Source organism: Rhinolophus sinicus, linkage group LG16 (assembly GCF_036562045.2).
Source record: "Rhinolophus sinicus isolate RSC01 linkage group LG16, ASM3656204v1, whole genome shotgun sequence".
Taxonomy (NCBI): Eukaryota; Metazoa; Chordata; class Mammalia; order Chiroptera; family Rhinolophidae; genus Rhinolophus; species Rhinolophus sinicus.
Window position 1 is genome coordinate 24799069 of NC_133765.1, and position 16544 is coordinate 24815612.

General features: G+C 50.6%; 1 protein-coding gene across 11 annotated transcripts in view; it reads right to left on the minus strand.

Annotated features, from left to right (window-relative positions):
• Positions 1-919: 919 nt before the first annotated feature.
• The window catches only part of CMKLR1 (chemerin chemokine-like receptor 1), a 121588-nt gene continuing 105963 nt past the window's right edge, over positions 920-16544 (minus strand). For 10 of the 11 annotated variants that reach the window (XM_074321809.1, XM_019757485.2, XM_074321805.1 and 7 more), the window contains 2 exons: positions 13691-13827; positions 920-13114 (listed from right to left, as the gene is read on the minus strand). In XM_074321809.1, coding sequence (XP_074177910.1) covers positions 11996-13111 — 1116 coding nt within the window. In that variant the 5' untranslated portion in view covers positions 13112-13114; positions 13691-13827 and the 3' untranslated portion in view covers positions 920-11995. Of the gene's footprint in view, positions 13115-13690; positions 13828-14600; positions 14625-16544 lie in introns of those variants that run through there. The other variant, XM_074321808.1, reaches the window with a different exon arrangement.

Consider the following 16544-nt stretch of genomic DNA (forward strand, 5'->3'; position numbering starts at 1 on the left):
CCCCCTGAGACCACCGGACCAAAGCCCCCCCACATGCTCAAAACCACCCCAGGAGAAAAGCAGGGGAGGGCAGCATCTCGGAGAGGATGTAGGTTTATCCAGGGGAGACTCAACTCAGGAACCCATCAAACTCACATTTGGACGAAAATGGTAAAACTGGTTAGATGAGCTTGCTAGGACTGCTGCAACAACGTACCACAGACAGGGCGGCTTAAACAACAGAAATGTGTTGTCTCAGTTCTGGAGGCTGCAAGTCCAAGATCAAGGTGTGAGTGAGGTCCGTGACTTCTGACCTTCGGATCTGCTTCAAGCCTGTCTCCTTGGCTGGTAGGTGGCCACCTTCTCTGTTCATGTCATCTTTCCTCTGTACCTGTCTGTATGAAAACTTCCCGTTTATAAGGACACCAGTCATATTAGATTAGGACCTAGATGAATTAGGATTAGATTAAAGACTTGATTTTAACTTGATTACCTCTGCAAAGCAAGTCATATTCTGGAGTACTTGGGGTTGGGACATCAAAGTATGAATTGTAGGGCGACACAATTCAACCCATAACACGGATAAAGCTCAGGTTTTTTTGTTTTTTTGTTTTGCTTTGCTTTCTGCCAGTGCAGTGGGGTGGGGGGTGGGCGATGGAAGGGTTTGAGAGGGAGGTTATAAGGAAGACCAGATCAGCTACAGACAAAGAAATTCCATTTTCTTCACACACCCAAATTGTAGCGAGCATTCAATGTACCACCCCAATACATAATTTAGGCAGATTTGTGCAGCCTCCTGAATCAATGGCCTGCATTAGGCACGGCCCCCAGAGATAATAAAGCAAATGCAGTCTTGTCGCTCCAGTAAAAGAAAAAAAATGGAATAAAACATTACAACAGTGAGAGCTAGCAACTTTTAAAGCACATGATATTTTCCAGGTACTGTACGTGTATTATTTTATTGAATCTTCATGCAACCCTAGGAGGCATTTCTGTTACACTTCCAATCTGACGGATGGGGAAACCGAGGCTCAGAGAGGAAAAGTGATGTCCCCAAATGGGCCTGATTCCAGAGCCTGTGTGTAGTCTCACCGCCCACCCCACCAGCTCCTTTCATGAGCTTTTCTCAAAAACTCCAAAGAATGCTTTCCTCTGCTCCAAGGGAAGAGGGGATTGGCGGTGCAGGGACCCAGACGCCAGGCTTGTGGGCAAAACGCTCAGGTTAATCACATCTTCCAGCTTCCCAGGGCTTGAGTGTCAGGCCTCAGAGCTCAGCTCTACCTTAGCTTCTTCGGGGAGAACCCAAAAGGAGATTGCAACAACAATAAAAATATTTCTAAAAAGAAACACAACCTGAATGTCCATCAACAGGGGTTGGCTAAATAAACAGTGGTACGTCTACTAGGTCTCCTAGGCAACCACTGGAATAATCAATGCGTTCTAGAAGAGCACTTGCTGACTTGATTACACAGTGGATAAAAAGGTTATAGAATTATCTACAAATCTTTTTGCTGGATAGATATTGAAAGATATACAGACTAGACTGTAGATCACAAACAAAAATATTAATCCCCACATTGTCCCTGAGGTTTTAAGTGATTTTCCTTTTCTTTTTGCTTATTCATATATTTTAATTTTTGTTCTGTTTTGTTTTGCCAAAGACTGTGCATTACTTACTATAAAGAAAAGGAGGAAATCATTACTCTCAACGGGGTGGTGTTTAAAGCATTTTGATTTTTCTAAGAAATAAGTTCCTAATTTCTAAGAGCTGTCCCCTCTCAGGCCCTCACTGTATTTTTGCGCAGATCTGAGAGTCTGTGTTTCCTCGTCACAAGGGGAATTGGCAGCGTGAGCAGCTTGCTTGTTATTTTTTAGAGCGTCTCCTGTCCACCCCAGGAGGCTCCTTTTCTTCCTGGCATAGACCCCTGATTGTGTTTGAATGTTCACTCCTCTCCTATGTGTCTTCTGGGTAGATCCTGATTGGTCAAAGCCACCTCCTTTCCCTGTCACTGATTGGTCTAGCAGTAGCCATGTGACTCAGTTCCAGCCAAAGAAATCTGAAGGGAGCTCTGCTGGGGCCCTGGGAGAGATTCCCCTGCAACATATTGAAACATTCTCTCCTCTTCTGCTCGATGCTACATAAGATGGAAACTATCTTCTGTCCAGGAGAGATGCCATCCTGAGGACAAAGCCCAGCCGCTGAAGACGACAGAACACAGAGAAGGAAACACTCTGCGTCCTTGATGTCATCATTCGGCTACTGAATTCCCGACCTGCAGGTGTCCTTATTACGTGGAGTGCGCTTTCTTCATTGCTTCAGCCATTTTGAGTTGAGGTTTCTGTTACTTGCAGCCAAACGCATCCTAATTGATATTATCTTATTTCTTTCCACTTGTGCTTGGTTTATTTCAGACTGTGAGCCCAAAGAGAAAGGCCAACTAGAGTGGATAATGAGACTTTCATTCGTGTCATTTATATTCCCAGCCTTTGAAGATACACCAATTTTGTGAGAAAAAGACTGAGCTGTTAATGGGAACAGACAGAACAGGGAACAAAGGAACTGGGCATGGGGACTCTAGGTGCTTGTCCTCGCCCATCTCTGATGGTTTGTGGGACTAGTGTCCCATCAGGGACCCTCAACTCAACTGACCATAAGGACCTTGTCATCTGACACATTAAGATCAAACAAGCTGTTTCCACGGGTCTGCCTGCATTCTTGAAGATGCTATGGTCAGGGGACCAGCATAAGATTTACAATCCAGGAACCAGAAAGGGGTGACATTTCACATTCCAACAGGATTAATGATTCCATCAATCCCTGGAATGAACCTGGACGGGGATCAGGGAACCCTCACTCCATTCCCAATTTCTTGTCCCTTCAACCTGCCTCAGTTCCTGCAATTCCACCTTTGGCATGCCATTCTTTTGAGTAAAGCAGTGCCATCTCCCAGCTGCTCTTTCAAAGGAGGGAAAGAGCTGTTGGATCAGATCACTCTCTTACTTTGAGGAATCAGGGATGTGGGAGCAGTTGCTCACAGCGGCACCCTGGCTGCCAGAATCAGCCTCAATTCGGCAACTCCAGCCAATATGTGAGTCGTCTCTCTCTAACTCTTGAGAGATCCAAGGCTTTATAACAGGAAGTCTTTCTCTGTTCTGTACTAATTGCTCAGTACCTAATTTATTTAACTCAGGGAGCAGCATATCTAGTGAAAGAGTGTAAGCCACAAAGCGATACAGATATGGGTTCAAATCCCAGCTCTTCTATGCACTGATACATTGTAAGATTCATGAAAGTAAGGATGGTGACAGCTGCCGTATCCCCTAGCACAGTGACTGGTATGTAGTAGGTGCTCAGTAAAAATCCGTGGATGGAGGGATATCTGTGTGGTTCTGGGAAACTTAACGTAACCTCTTTGAGTTTCAGCTTCTTCATCTCTAAAGTTATGGTGGGTTTACCCTGCAGGCTTCTAATGGGGATGAAATGGGATGATGGGTGTGGAATTGCCTCTGGCTGCTCGTCTCCATGCCTGAAATCCCATCACTCGTCACTCCTACCCAGTAAAGCACAGGGGCCTGGGCATCATAGTAAACTGCCTGCCATCCACCAGGGGCTCACAGGCTATTACCAGCCACTAGCTAAGGATGAGCGCCTCCTTTCCCACCTTCCTGTATGTGTCCCCATTCAGCAGCACCACCATCGGGGAGCCATCAATGGATGCCAGGATCTCATTCATTCATCCAGATGTTTGCTGTATGGGCACCAAACAACTGTATGATGGACACCAGGGAAAGATAATCCTGGGTTCTGCCTCTGTGGGGACAGAGTCCCAGAGAGCCATTTCCAGGCTCTTAGCCTCACGTGGAAAGGTGCTGGCTTGCGTAGTAGATGGCCATCCGTTGTGGCTGGTTAGCCATTAGCCACTGATATAACTGCCGTGGCTACGCTGGGAGGTTAGTTGGTTGGTTGGCAGAGAAGCAGACGCTGGTTGTGGGTTGGTTGGCAGAGAAGCGGACGGCGGATTACTCATCGTATGGCTCCTGCTTCCTGTGTCTCCAACGCAGCTGCCAGCGAGACTATATAGTGGTGTGACTCCCCTATCTATGGCTCTGTGGGTGTTCCTTTTTGGCCTCACCATGTCCTGCGTTCTTGTGCGGGGAGTGGGAGCTGAGACCCTGCATGACAGCCTCTCTCAGAGGTAGGCATCTGGGCTTCTGGGACACTTGGGTGTCAGGTGTCTGGCTGTGCTTTTGGCCATCGCGTCACCCAGTGCCCAACACAGACCTGGTGCCCAGGTGACTGCTCCTCCCTGATTTCGAAGTGGAAGGATAAATACAGGAAGTTTGTGGTCATGGTTGTACCAGCCAAATCCTTAACAGAGTCCTGGGCTGGACAAAAACTACAAAACAATAAAAGCAGGGGCAGGAGAGGGAGGGGGGCATCTGGTTCCTTTATTTTCAGGCTGCAATTAATCAGACAAAGGGGAAAGGAAAGCTGAGGGAGAAGCATTTAATGGAAACTTCCATCGTGTGTGACTTTCTAACAGAACAGGGGAACTGTGGCCTCTCCACTTCCGACTAAGTGGCCTGGGGCCTCAGTTTTGATGTCTGTGACATGGGCGTACTCATACCATTCCCAAGTGTTATCAGTATGGGGGAAAAAATGTGAAAACACTTTACAAATGCTGTATTATAATAGTGCTTATCATGAAACTCGACGATGGTGATAAAAATAATGTCCACTTGTGGTTATTTCTTCATTCGTTCAACAAAAATACTATGAGCACTTTTCTGTGCCAAGCATTGCTCTGAGTGCTGGGGATACAGAGGTGAGCCAGACAGACACGGTCCCGGTTCTGATGGAGCTCACAGCCCAGTAGGGGGACAGACTTAAGGCAGCGAAACACATAAATAGTTATTCCAGATGGCAGGAAGTATTATGATGAAAATAAAACAGGGGATCTGATAGACAGTGAACGGGGGTGGGGGGCTGCTTGGAGTGGCAGGATGGGTCAGGAAGGACCTCTCTGAGGAAGGAGGTGACATTTGAGCTGAGACCTGGGAGAGAAGGAAGCACCAGTCATGCCAACAGTGGTCTGGGGCCAGAAGGAACAGCAGATGCAAAGGCCTGAGGTGGGAACAATTTGGATGTATTAGTGTCATTTGGGTCTGTTTGTTGTTTTTGAGAGTCGGAAAGGCTTGCCTGGTTGGAGAGCAGCATGAGGTGACAATGGAGGAAGTGCTGCTGATCTTCCAGGGCTTTGCCAGCCCTAGTGAGGGGTTTGGATGATTGTACTCTGTGATGGAAGTTCGCTCGGGCTGCTTTGTGGAGAGTGGGTTGTGGGGGGCATGCCTGGAAGTGGGGAGACCAGTGAGGAAGCTGATGATCCCAGTCCAGATGAGAGAGAGTGGGGTATGTGAGCCTGGCACCTGCTAAATGCTTACAAGTGGCATCTCATTTAATCCTCACAACAACCCTGTGAGCAGCAAATTCTTGTACCCATTTTACAGATGTTAAAACTGAGGCTTTGAAGAGGTTGAGTAGCTTACCCAAGATCATAACACTTAATCCTAGCCCTAACCCTAGCTGATATAAATGGTGGAGCTGGAATTCTAGCCCAGGCGGTCTGACTCCTGAGCCCATGTGATCCTGTGTCATAATCATCAAAGGCCCTTTGAGTCAGGGGACAGGGCTGGGGTGGCCCCTGGGAGGGCTCAGTCCTTCCTGAGACTCTGCCTCTTTGGATGGACCCTGCGGGGAACCCCTCCCTCTAAGATGCTCTTTTGAATCAAAGAGAAGTCCCCAGACAGACCTGGCCCTGTCCAGAGCACTAGTGGAAGTGGGAAGTCATTCCTGCAGACACCATGAATTAATCTGCTCTTAAAAATACTTTCATTGAGGCATAACTTGCTCTAGTAAGTGCATTCATCTTATACGTACAGACAACTGGGTTTCTACATATAAAGACAGCAGTGGAACCACCATCTAGATAATACAAAGGGCAACCGTCACCTGTATCCAGGACAATTTCGAAGGGTAAAGTTTGTGACCCGGACGCAGCATGCCTCCCCTTCAGCCAGGATTCTGCTGGAAACTCCCCAGTGCCTCCCAGGTCCTGCCAAGTGCAGCTCTGCCCCAAAGCCTTTGTCAACACTCTAAGAAGTGAAGAGGGGCCTTAGTGAATGGCCAGGTCTCTAGAATGGAGGTGCTTTCAAAGTCACTCCCATGAGCATTTTCACATGTATCTTATCTCACAGCAGTCAGTCAGTGAGGTAGGAGGTCCCAATCTTATTTGCTAAGAAGCCTCGGTTTCACCATCTGTAACATGGGGAGATGGAAAGGGATGAAATCAATGGAGTCGAGTCTCTTCTAAACTCAAAAATCCTAAGATTCCCAGGGCTGCGAGGAAGTGACTAGCTCCTCTAGACACCACTTCCTCCCTCCAAAGGAAAAAGCATCCCCCCCCACCTCCTCAAATTCTGACCCTTGAAAGAGAGTATATGACATGCTTGCCCTCCTCTTCCAGGGAGGAGGCTCCTCAGAGGAGTTTATGTTTGCAAGTTACTTTAGAGTCAAACAGACTCTAATCTGTTTGACTCTAAAGTAACTTGCAAACATAAACTCCTCTGAGTTTGAATCCCAGCTCTGTCACTTACTAGCTGTGTGACACTAGGCAAGTCCCTTCACCTCTCTGAACCCCCATTTCCTCCTCTGTACATGGAGATAGTAATGGCCCCTACCACAAAGGTCGCTGTAAGGATTCAACGAGATCATGAAAGTAAAGTTCTTGGTGGCACCCAAACCTTGGACGTGCTCAATTCAGATGACCCACGACTAATGTTGTGTTGCTTTTGTTGAAGCTTTGAGCACAAGGTGAGTGATCTATAAACCTGTGTTTCCTCCTCCCTCAGCACCGCTCTCCTCACCCCCACCTGCCCATTGACCAGGTCTCTAGAGCAGTAGCTGGCTGACACACCTGGGGGTATCCCATCGCTCAGGGGGAGAGACTGCTGGAAGATCCCCCAGGACAGAACGCGGTGACCTCCAAGGTTACACCCCAAGTCCAAGCGCTGGGAGTCTTGTCTGCATAAATTCCCCACAGCCACCACCAGCAACTGCAGCATTAATATGCCTCCATTCCTTGTAGGTTAATATATGGATTATTTATAGGGCTTTATTGTGTGCCCAGAGGGCTCCCCTGAGCAATATAATTGTGCATTGGGAGGTAAATTTGAATAATATTTACAATTAATTTCCATCAATAAAGCAACGCACCAAGCCCTCTGTACAGCTGAAATGGTCCCTGGGTTGCTTTCCCACTAACCACTCCCCTGAGAAAGCATGGGGAGCTTTTAAATCTCTCTCCAATAGTCCACGTCTCTCAGGCTGTAACTTTGTTCCCCAGTCCAAGCACCATCGCACTCATTTGGAGGCAGCAGCAGCCCCCACCGCGAGCTGCCCCTCCTGCCCCTCTCCAACTTGTCATCCCCAGAATGGCCCAGGCATCGGGCATCATTTCAATACCAGGTCTGAGCACGACACTAACCTGCACAAAGCTTCCCCTTCAATCTCAGGGTCCCACGGTCTGGCCCTGCCTCCTCTCCATCCTACATGGTCCATGCTCCGTCTACCTGCTCTGTTGTAGCCCCCAGCCCCTTCCAGCCCCTCAAGTTCACTCTGCTCCTTCCCACATCAACACCGCTGCCCTGCCCATTCTGTTTCCTCCACCTGGAGCACCTTCTCCTGCACCTCCCACCGAATCAGTGCCCACCTGTCATTCCCTTCTCCAGGGTCTCTTCCCCGAGAAAGTGTCCTTGACCTCTGGACAAGGTCAGAGCCCTCTACAATGTGTGCATTGCCCTTACTGAGCTTCTTTCCCATTCAGAGGGCGGGGTTTTGTTCTGTTTTGTTTGTAAATCATTGGCCGTCTCTCCCACTAGCCAATAAATGAGCTGAGAAGGACAGAGATTGTACATGGCCCGACCATCCCTGTGTGCCCAGTACCCACTACAGGGCTGGCCAAAGCATAGGTATTTCATAGATTTTTATGGAATGGTTCAACGGGTGGAGATAGAGAGAGGTGCTTATGCTAACGGATGGGTAGGTGGATGGATGGATGTGTGAATAGATGAGTGGGTGGATGCGTAGGTGAAAGGATGGGTGGATGAATGTGTAGGTGGGAGCATCTGTCCTTGGATAGCCTGACGTGGTGCCAAAGAGCACAGACTTGGCAGTAAGGCATCCTGGAGTTCAGTCTCCTATCTGCCATGGCTTGCTATGTTATCTTGGGTAAGTCACTACCTGTCACATATCCTTGGTTGCTAGGGAAACTCAGTGAGTGGAGGGAAGTTTTTTTCAAGATGCATGCTTCTTGAAGTCCAAGATTTAGGGAATGGTAAGTTGGGAATTTCAGGGTCTCTCCTACAGGCTCACCACATAGCTGTGTGACTTTGGACAGGTCACTTGGCCTCTCTGAGCCTCGACTGCTATTCTGTGAGGTGGACAGGGAAGGCAAGGGGGAGTTTGTGACAGGAATCTGCTGCACTGAGCCCCACTCTTGCTTCAGTCTCTTCCTTCCAGAGAAACTTTGTCCTCAAAGGGAGGAAGCAAGCAAGCCCTCTATTGAATTATTTCATGGCTTCTTGGTAGTTCTGAATACCACACCCAGCAGCAATTATCCAAATCTGGGGTTTGGCAACCACAGGCCCAGGGTGCTCCGGCTTCAGCCAGAGCATAGCATGTTAGGGAGGAACGGGAGAGGGAGGCCGGTGGTAGGAGTTGGGGAATGAATCACTGATGACTTCCATCCAAGCCAAGCACCACTTCCTTTAGCAGATTTCTCAAAGGGCAGTTCCCAAAACCTCAGCTCCCTCATCTGTAAAATGGAAAAGGCCTGGGTGAGATGATTTAAAGGGCCCTCCTAGCTCTCACTATTGGATTCTCTTTTCTCCCGCCCATCCTGGCCCCTAAGCTCCCCCCCCACCTTGCCCTTTGTCCCCCCCCCTTCAATCCTCCTGTCTTTCTCTCCTTCCTCTCAAGAGCTGGGGAAGCTGGGAGCGCAGGCAGCAACCCTGGTTGAAAGGCCAGCTCCATCATTTACTAGCTGTGTGACCCTGAATAAGTGAGGTCCGCAATCCAACCCCCCCTTTCTGCATCCCCCACATCATCAGCTGGTCCTCTTCTCAGAACTATTCTGAGGGTTTGATGACATTTTGTGCCTACACATGGAAGAGGCTTAATAAATGCCAGATTCCTTTCCTTCATCGTCACTCTCCCTTTTTTCGTGCTTCCCTCACCCTTTCCTCTCTCGACCTCAAATACCACCTTCTCTTCTAGCGCCTCTGCCTGATTCCCAGCAACCCCTGGGCCCACCCACCCCACCCAGGAGGCGGCACTGCCGGCCCTATGCTGAGTCCCAGCCACCAAGGGAGGGCTCTCGGGCACCACGTGGGCTTGTCTGTAGAGTAACGCAGGTGAACACACCTTGGGAACCACAGGGACGTGGTGTGTGACCGGTGGAGACGCTCAAAAGAAGCGGTAGGGACGAGAGTGAAGGGGACGTTACGTTAGCATTTAAGCATTTGATGGGAAACGACAGTTAGAACAGGAAGACCGGTGGAACGGCCAGAAAAAGGAGGTCTAACCCGAAGGAGGAAGACAGCTGGTTTGAATTTTGCTCCTGTTCATCAGCTTTTCCAACAACAAAATGATTTCCTGGCTCTCCCAGCCTGGCCGGTGTGCAGCCCGGGAGACGTGAGGCGTGGGGCCCAGGAAGCAGCCCCGTCCTGGGGGGCGGGGGGGGGGGTCAGAGCCCCGAGTGGCCCACGACTGTCTCTGGGACCTAGAACACGTCCCATGCTGCCTTGTACTTTAGTTGCTTCACCTGTGAAGTTGGAGAAGGGGGTGCTGGGGAGTGGGGTCCTGGGTGATAGTTAACGCCCCCTTTTTGTTCTCAAACTGTCCTAGTACAGATTGCTTAAAGCAATCGGAAGCCCCAGCTTGGGATCAATTCAGAATTGGCTCATCATAAACACAACAACCCAACCACGAAAGAACAGTTTGTCTCTTAACGAGGTGTGATTCCAAACAGCCCATGGCCTCGGGAGCTTGCCCAGCGCCTATGGAGACATTACATCTGTTCACTGCATCTTGGAGAATTGGCTTCACAATGAATGGGGCTTGGAAGAGAACAGAATGCGGACCCTCAGAGGCCAAAGGGCCTCTGGCCCACAAGGGCTACTTCCTGCCAGGCCTCTCTCTCCACTGCCTTCTCTGAGATCTCAGGGGTGCAGGAGCTGGTGGGCGTGTGTGGACGGGTGTCAAGGGAGCTGGAGGCCAACTGCATTTTCTTTGCCATGTTGGGTCATTTTTGAAAACTATTTGCAAAGCTGGCTTCAAGGCCACTCGGATGTTTACATTAATCGGCTGAGGAATGTATTTTCATGGTCCAAAACCCAAGCCCTTCTCAGAACCTTAAGATTCCACAGCCTTATCTGAGCCAGACAGGCCTAGGTTCAAATCCAGGCTCTGGCAGAGACCAGCTGGGTGCCCTCTGGCAACTTACTTAACCTCTCTGAGCCTCTGTTACCTTATATGTGAAAGGGAAGTAATACATAATTGTACCTAACTCGGGGCAGTTGTGAGGAATAAATGAGATACATGTAAAGTTTTTATCATAGGAAGTGCTAAATAAATGTAGGCTATCATTATAGTCTAGAATATTTTCAATAGATACATTTTCCATAGGACCAGACAGAGCCTCTGGCTAGCTGTGTGCCCTCGGGCCAGTTACTTGCCTCCTCTGAGCCTCGTCTTTGTCATTTGTAAATGAGGAAATAACAGTCTGTAGCACAGGAAGTTGTCCTATGAGAGGAGAAAAAGCAACATGGCTGCATACATGACGAGCTCTGTGCCTCTGGCACCCCATGGCCTGCATCTCAGGAGCACAGTTCTAGGAGTCAGGCTCCAGACTCCGCTTTGAGTTCGGTGTCTGAGCCCTTGGACACGCTTATCAGCCCTCGAGGCGCTCCCAGGTTGCTTCCAGAAGCTGATTTTGGATTAGTCTCCAGCAAGTCTTTAGGAAGTTGAGGTGGAGGAGAAATGCTCCTTCCTCACCTCTTGTCCCAGAGTGTTTTACTCTGAGCAGCTTCAGCCAGAGCCAGGGAAGGGAAGGAGGGAGGAACCCCTGGGATGGGGTGGGGACTGCTGGTGAAGCTGGCTCCTCAACCCAGCCACCCCGGGAACAAATGCAAAGTGAGAACACGGCTTGGGGAAAAGGACAGGCACCACCTCCACGCTCAAAATAGCTACAGCCCAAAGCACCGTCACGCTCAGTTCTAGGGTGAACTGCTTCTTGCCACACCCTTTGAAGGACCTCAAGTCCTCACTGCACCCCACTTGTCTTGCCCTCACAAAGAGCCCACATGGCCCCTCAGGACCTGTTCCCCATCTTCTCAACTGATCTGAAAGCCAAATTCATGGTCCTGGGAGTTCATGGGCTCATACGTCATCTTCCCCTCCCAGGTAACCTGTGTGTTTACACACGCCCGAACCCAAAGGAAGGGCTTGAGGGGCGGGATTTCTGGCTGGCTATTGAACAGGTATGTGGGGCGAGGAAGAGGTATGTGGGGCTCACACTAGGAATGGACCCTGTCAAGTGTTGGTGTCATTCCCGGGGAGCACACAGCAGAGCATGTAATCTCGCTCTTAATGCTGGTCACAGCTCATGGCAGTGTTTTGAGAATTCTCCCTTTTTTCACTTTGTGTCGGTCAAAGCTGGTCTCCCCAAAAGCAAGGGATGCTGGCCCAAAGCTATGAACCGCACAGCACACCCTGTCCACCATGCCACTGGAAGAAAGGGGTCCTGAGCCCCGGATGCCCAGCTCCAAACATTGTTCAGCCCCGTACAAAACATGGTGGGTATTGGTGGGTACTGAAGAGGTCCCTGCCATGGTCTTGAGAAGGCAGAGCTTTGAACTCCAAGGTTGGGAGTGTCCACTGGGGTCTCCCAGGTGAGGATCAGAGCATGCTGGTCTCCCTCCCGTTCACCGAGGACCTCTCGTTGAGCGACGACATCTTGGTAAAGCTCCTGTGGCTGGGGTAGGGGGAGTGGCCCGTGTCCTCACTCAGAGCATTGACCAGGCGGGAGAAGAAGGCCACCTTGAACTTCTTGAAGTCCTGACCCATGAAGACGTACAGAATGGGGTTCATGCAGCTGTTGGCCGTGGCGATGGCCGTGGCCAGGGGCAAACCCAAGCTGAAGACGGACCCAGGCATGGCGGTGTGGTGGAGTTCCAGGAGATAGAGCGTGTGGTAGGGGCACCAGCAGCAAAAGAAGGTGACGATGATGGTCATGATGATCTTGAAGGGCTTCTTGGTCTTGGCCAGGCGGTTGCGTCGCAGCTTGCAGACGATGGTGAAATAGCAGGCCGTGATGATGAGGACGGGGATCAGGAAGCCGCAGAGGAAACGGGTGACGGTCACCACCATGTGGCGGCCAAATGCCACTGAGTCCAGTCGGGAGGAAGAGGACGACGGGGAAGAGCTGGCCGCTGACAGGCTGAAGTTGTTGAAGCAGGTTATCTTCCCGTGCAGACGGGCTGTGTCCCGGAACACGAGGGATGGGGAACTCAGGAAGAAAGCCAGGAGCCAGATAACCACGCAGGCCACGTAGGCCAGACGCACGTTGCGGTGGTTCTGGGACCAGACCGGGAGCAGCACGGAGATGCAGCGGTCGAAGCTGATGACGGTCAACAGGAAGACGCTGGTGTACAAGTTGTGCATGAGCAGGAAGCTGCTGAGCTTGCACATGGCTGTCCCAAAAACCCAGTGGTAGTCCATGGCGGTGTAGGCGATGTGGATCGGGAGGAAGACGTTGAACAGGAAGTCTGCCACGGCCAGGTTGAGGAACCAGACGGTGTTCACCGTCTTCTTCATCTTGAAGGTGGCCATGAAGATCACTAAGCCGTTGCCCAGGATCCCGAGGAAGCAGACGATGCTGTAGACGGCCACCAGGAAGATCCTGACCGCTCTGCTTTCAGGGGGGGCCAGCTCCTCCAAAACCATGATGGTGCTGACCTCGTCGGAGTAGTCATCGTAGGAGGTGTTGTAATCCTTGTAGTCCTCGTCCCCCATTCTCTGCAACGAGGAGACAGGGGTCATGAGAGGAACCTTGAACGCAAGTGTTAACTAGCAAGACCAACACTAGCAAGACCGACATGGTTCTCCCCGGTGCTGAGCAAGGCCAGTTTGGTGGTTTAACTACTTCTTGTTTTGCTGGTTTTATTTATTTAATGAACACCTCTCTGGCACCTCCTACGTAGCAGGTGCTATTCTAAAGGTTTGATATATATAAACTCTCTTTGTCCTCCCAACAACTTTGAGGTAGGGAGGTTATGAACCCATTTTTCAGATGAGGAAACTGAGGCACACAGAGCTTAAGTTACTTGCCCAAGGTCATACAGCTGGGAATCAAGCCCCAGGTTCAGAGTCTCTCCTTTGGACAACCGTGTTCTGCTGCTACTCTGCGACCCTCCCGTTCCCCTTACAGTCTGGTGGGGGAGACAAACATTCATTAAAAAGTTCCTGAATCATGGAAAAATCTCAACGATGCTAAGTGCAATGAAGAAGAGGAGCAGAGCACCATGAGCTTGGTTCCAGCCATGTTTCCCAATCGCAGGGGACAGTTATGTTAGCATTCTCTGGTGCTCTCACCTTGTCAGTGGTCCCCTGCTGGTGCTTTTTGGAAATAGTTCAGACCACAAGAGTCCCTCCCCGTTCACTGTTATGGTGTCCGAAGCTCTCCAGCGTGGGTCCTCGGCCAATCAGTCCCTGTGCACAGCTGGAAACACCTGCAGGGAAAAACAAGGAGGCAGCAGTTGGATCCCGGTCTAAGGGCCAGAGCACTGGGTGCACCAGGAGCCACAGAGAGGATCTATTGTCATTACTTCCAATTTACAGACGAAGCAGCAGAGGGCTGGACAGGTTCAGTGACATACCCAAGGTCACTCAGCTCGGAAGTGGTGGAGCCCCTTACACCCAGATCAACTGCTGGACCCTTTCTCCCAAACCCCATTTCCCCACCATAGCACATCCATAAATGACAGCCTGAGTCAAGGGTGGGTACAGGGAAGAGTATGGATGGATCGAAGCAAACAGTGCTAGGGCAGGACCCAGAAAACACCGTTCCAGGCCATGTTGGGCACCCAGAAGACAGAAGAGGAGCTACCCAGAGCACCCACTATGTGCCAAGAACTGTAACACCTTTTTCATTTCATTTCGTCTTCCCAGGGGCTCTTCCAGGCCATGTTATTAGTCCTTTTTTGAAGGTGTGGAAACTGAGAGAGAAGCATCATTCTCACTGGGCAGTCATTCTCTGGGCCCTGCGGGTACTGTGAATTAGACACAGACCCTGCTATCACAGCAGTCTGGTGAGGAGACAGACACGAATACATTCACTGAGTACCTCCTGAGAACATAACGGGTCCTTCCTAATTGGGAAAAACAGTTGGGTATTTTCCCAATTGATGGGAGAACAAACTGAGACCCTGGGGAGTTTGCAAGCTTGGGAGGTCTTGGAGGCAGTGGTCATATGCATGGTTCACGCCCAACCTTGGCCACTTACCAGCCGTGCGGCTTTGAACACGTGACTTCTCCCCCTCTGAACCGCAGTTTTCTCGTCAGTAAAATGGGCACAGTCACTTCACAGAGTGGAGGTAAGAACCACAGGCATCAGGAACATGGAGCATTTGGCTTAGGGCTGGCACACAGTAAACCTTCAGTAAACGTTAGTGATTACATTACGGCCCAGAGGTAACAGCTGCCGCGCAGCCGAGCTGGAATTTGAACCCAGGGCTCTGACACCCCAAAGTCCATGCATATGCCACCACCCAAGCTCTCCCTATCTTGACAAATGGGCTCCAAACCAGACGTCTCAGCCTGGCAAGACTGCCAATCAATGCTTCTTGATCAGTACCTCCACCCTTCCTCCGTCTAAATTCATTGCTGGTCCTTAATGGGTTTGCGTTTAATATTTTATTGCATAAAAGTCATCTTTTGCTTTTATTAAGTAAGAGCCACTTGGGAAATTCCTTTGAGAACTCTGGGCTCCAGGGACTCAGAATTTGAGCTCGGGTGTCGTTCCACTCTGCTGGGAGGATATTCCAGAGGTGACAAATGAGGGGTCCCCAGAGCTTCATGGGACACTGGAATTTGGAGAGAAGACAGGAACACTGCAGCTGGCCCCTCTTAATTGGGGAAATGTGACTGGTGTTCATGATAATGATGAATGCCAGGGACTCTGCTGAGCCTGTAATACAGGTGGCCCCACTTTAGCCCATGAGTGGCACCCACAAGGCTGAAGACCCTTGCCGCAGGCATCCAGGCAGGAGGTGGCAGAGCTGGGATTTGAACCAGGTCTGCAGAACCTGGGCTCTTACCATCACCATGGTGCCCTGAAATCGTGATCTGATGACAGTCACTGAGTATATCCTTGAGGAAGGGATGACCGTGTCCTCATTCCCTGTGCCGGACTATGCAGGCCCCAGGGACAAGGAAATGGCTTTCCTGCAGCCATCACATCCAAGTTCCAGGCAGGAAGAAGGGAAAAGACGAAGGAAGGGGACTCCACGAAGCTCAGTGAGTAGCAAGGCACATGGCAGAGGAAGTGTTGCGGTGGGAGCCAGGCCAGGAAGTCCGAGGCTTCCCGGGGCAGGCGGATTCCCACTAGAGGCCCATGATGCTAAAGTTTTAACCTACTAGCTGAGTTTTCCAGGACAACTGTGAGTTAAGAAGATGGAAGGAGGGCATTCCAGGCCCTCTCCCTACGCCCCCCTACAACTCCCCCTTGATGGCGGTATGGGGTGTCTGAACCCCAGGAGGAGGGTGGAAAGGAGCGGGGACTCAGGCCCAGCACTTTGCACCGCAGCGACTGCAGAAATGTGCCAAGGACACAGACAACGTCATGTCTGGCTCTCCTGCTGTGCAGGAAGCAGCTTGAGGTCAGAGGCCACATCTTTTCATCTTTGAATGGGGGCCAGACTGGGCCCTCACAGGGTGGCGCTGACATCCTCTGGGCATTTCTACCCGTTCACCCCTCACCCCTCATCCTGAGAACTGAGTGAGTCAGTATCCCCAGTTAGTATGTGTCTTCCCCCCACCAAGCCCCTCAGCTCTCCCTGGAGGGGGGCCTCAGGCACAGGTTTGCATTCAGCCTCCACTCCGTCCCCACACACATTCCTCTTGTCCTGAGCCTGTTTCTGCCCCCAGAGCAGGAAGTACTGGACTGGTTGGTCAAGGAGACAGATTCTGTGACCCAGCCAGGCTGCCCGCATCCAAATCCTCCTTCTGCATGAACTTCCTGTGACCTTGAACAAGTGAGTTACCTTCTCTGCACCTCTGTAGGGGAAGAAACAACACTGTTTCCCCTGAGAAACTGGGCTGCTTCCTCATTCTCAATAACCCAAACTCTACAAGTGATCACATTTTCCTTTTTCGATGTGGCCACAAGGAAGCTCAGAGTCACATTTGCAGGTGAAAGACAGCAACCCCATGAGCCCTGCTGGTTTGC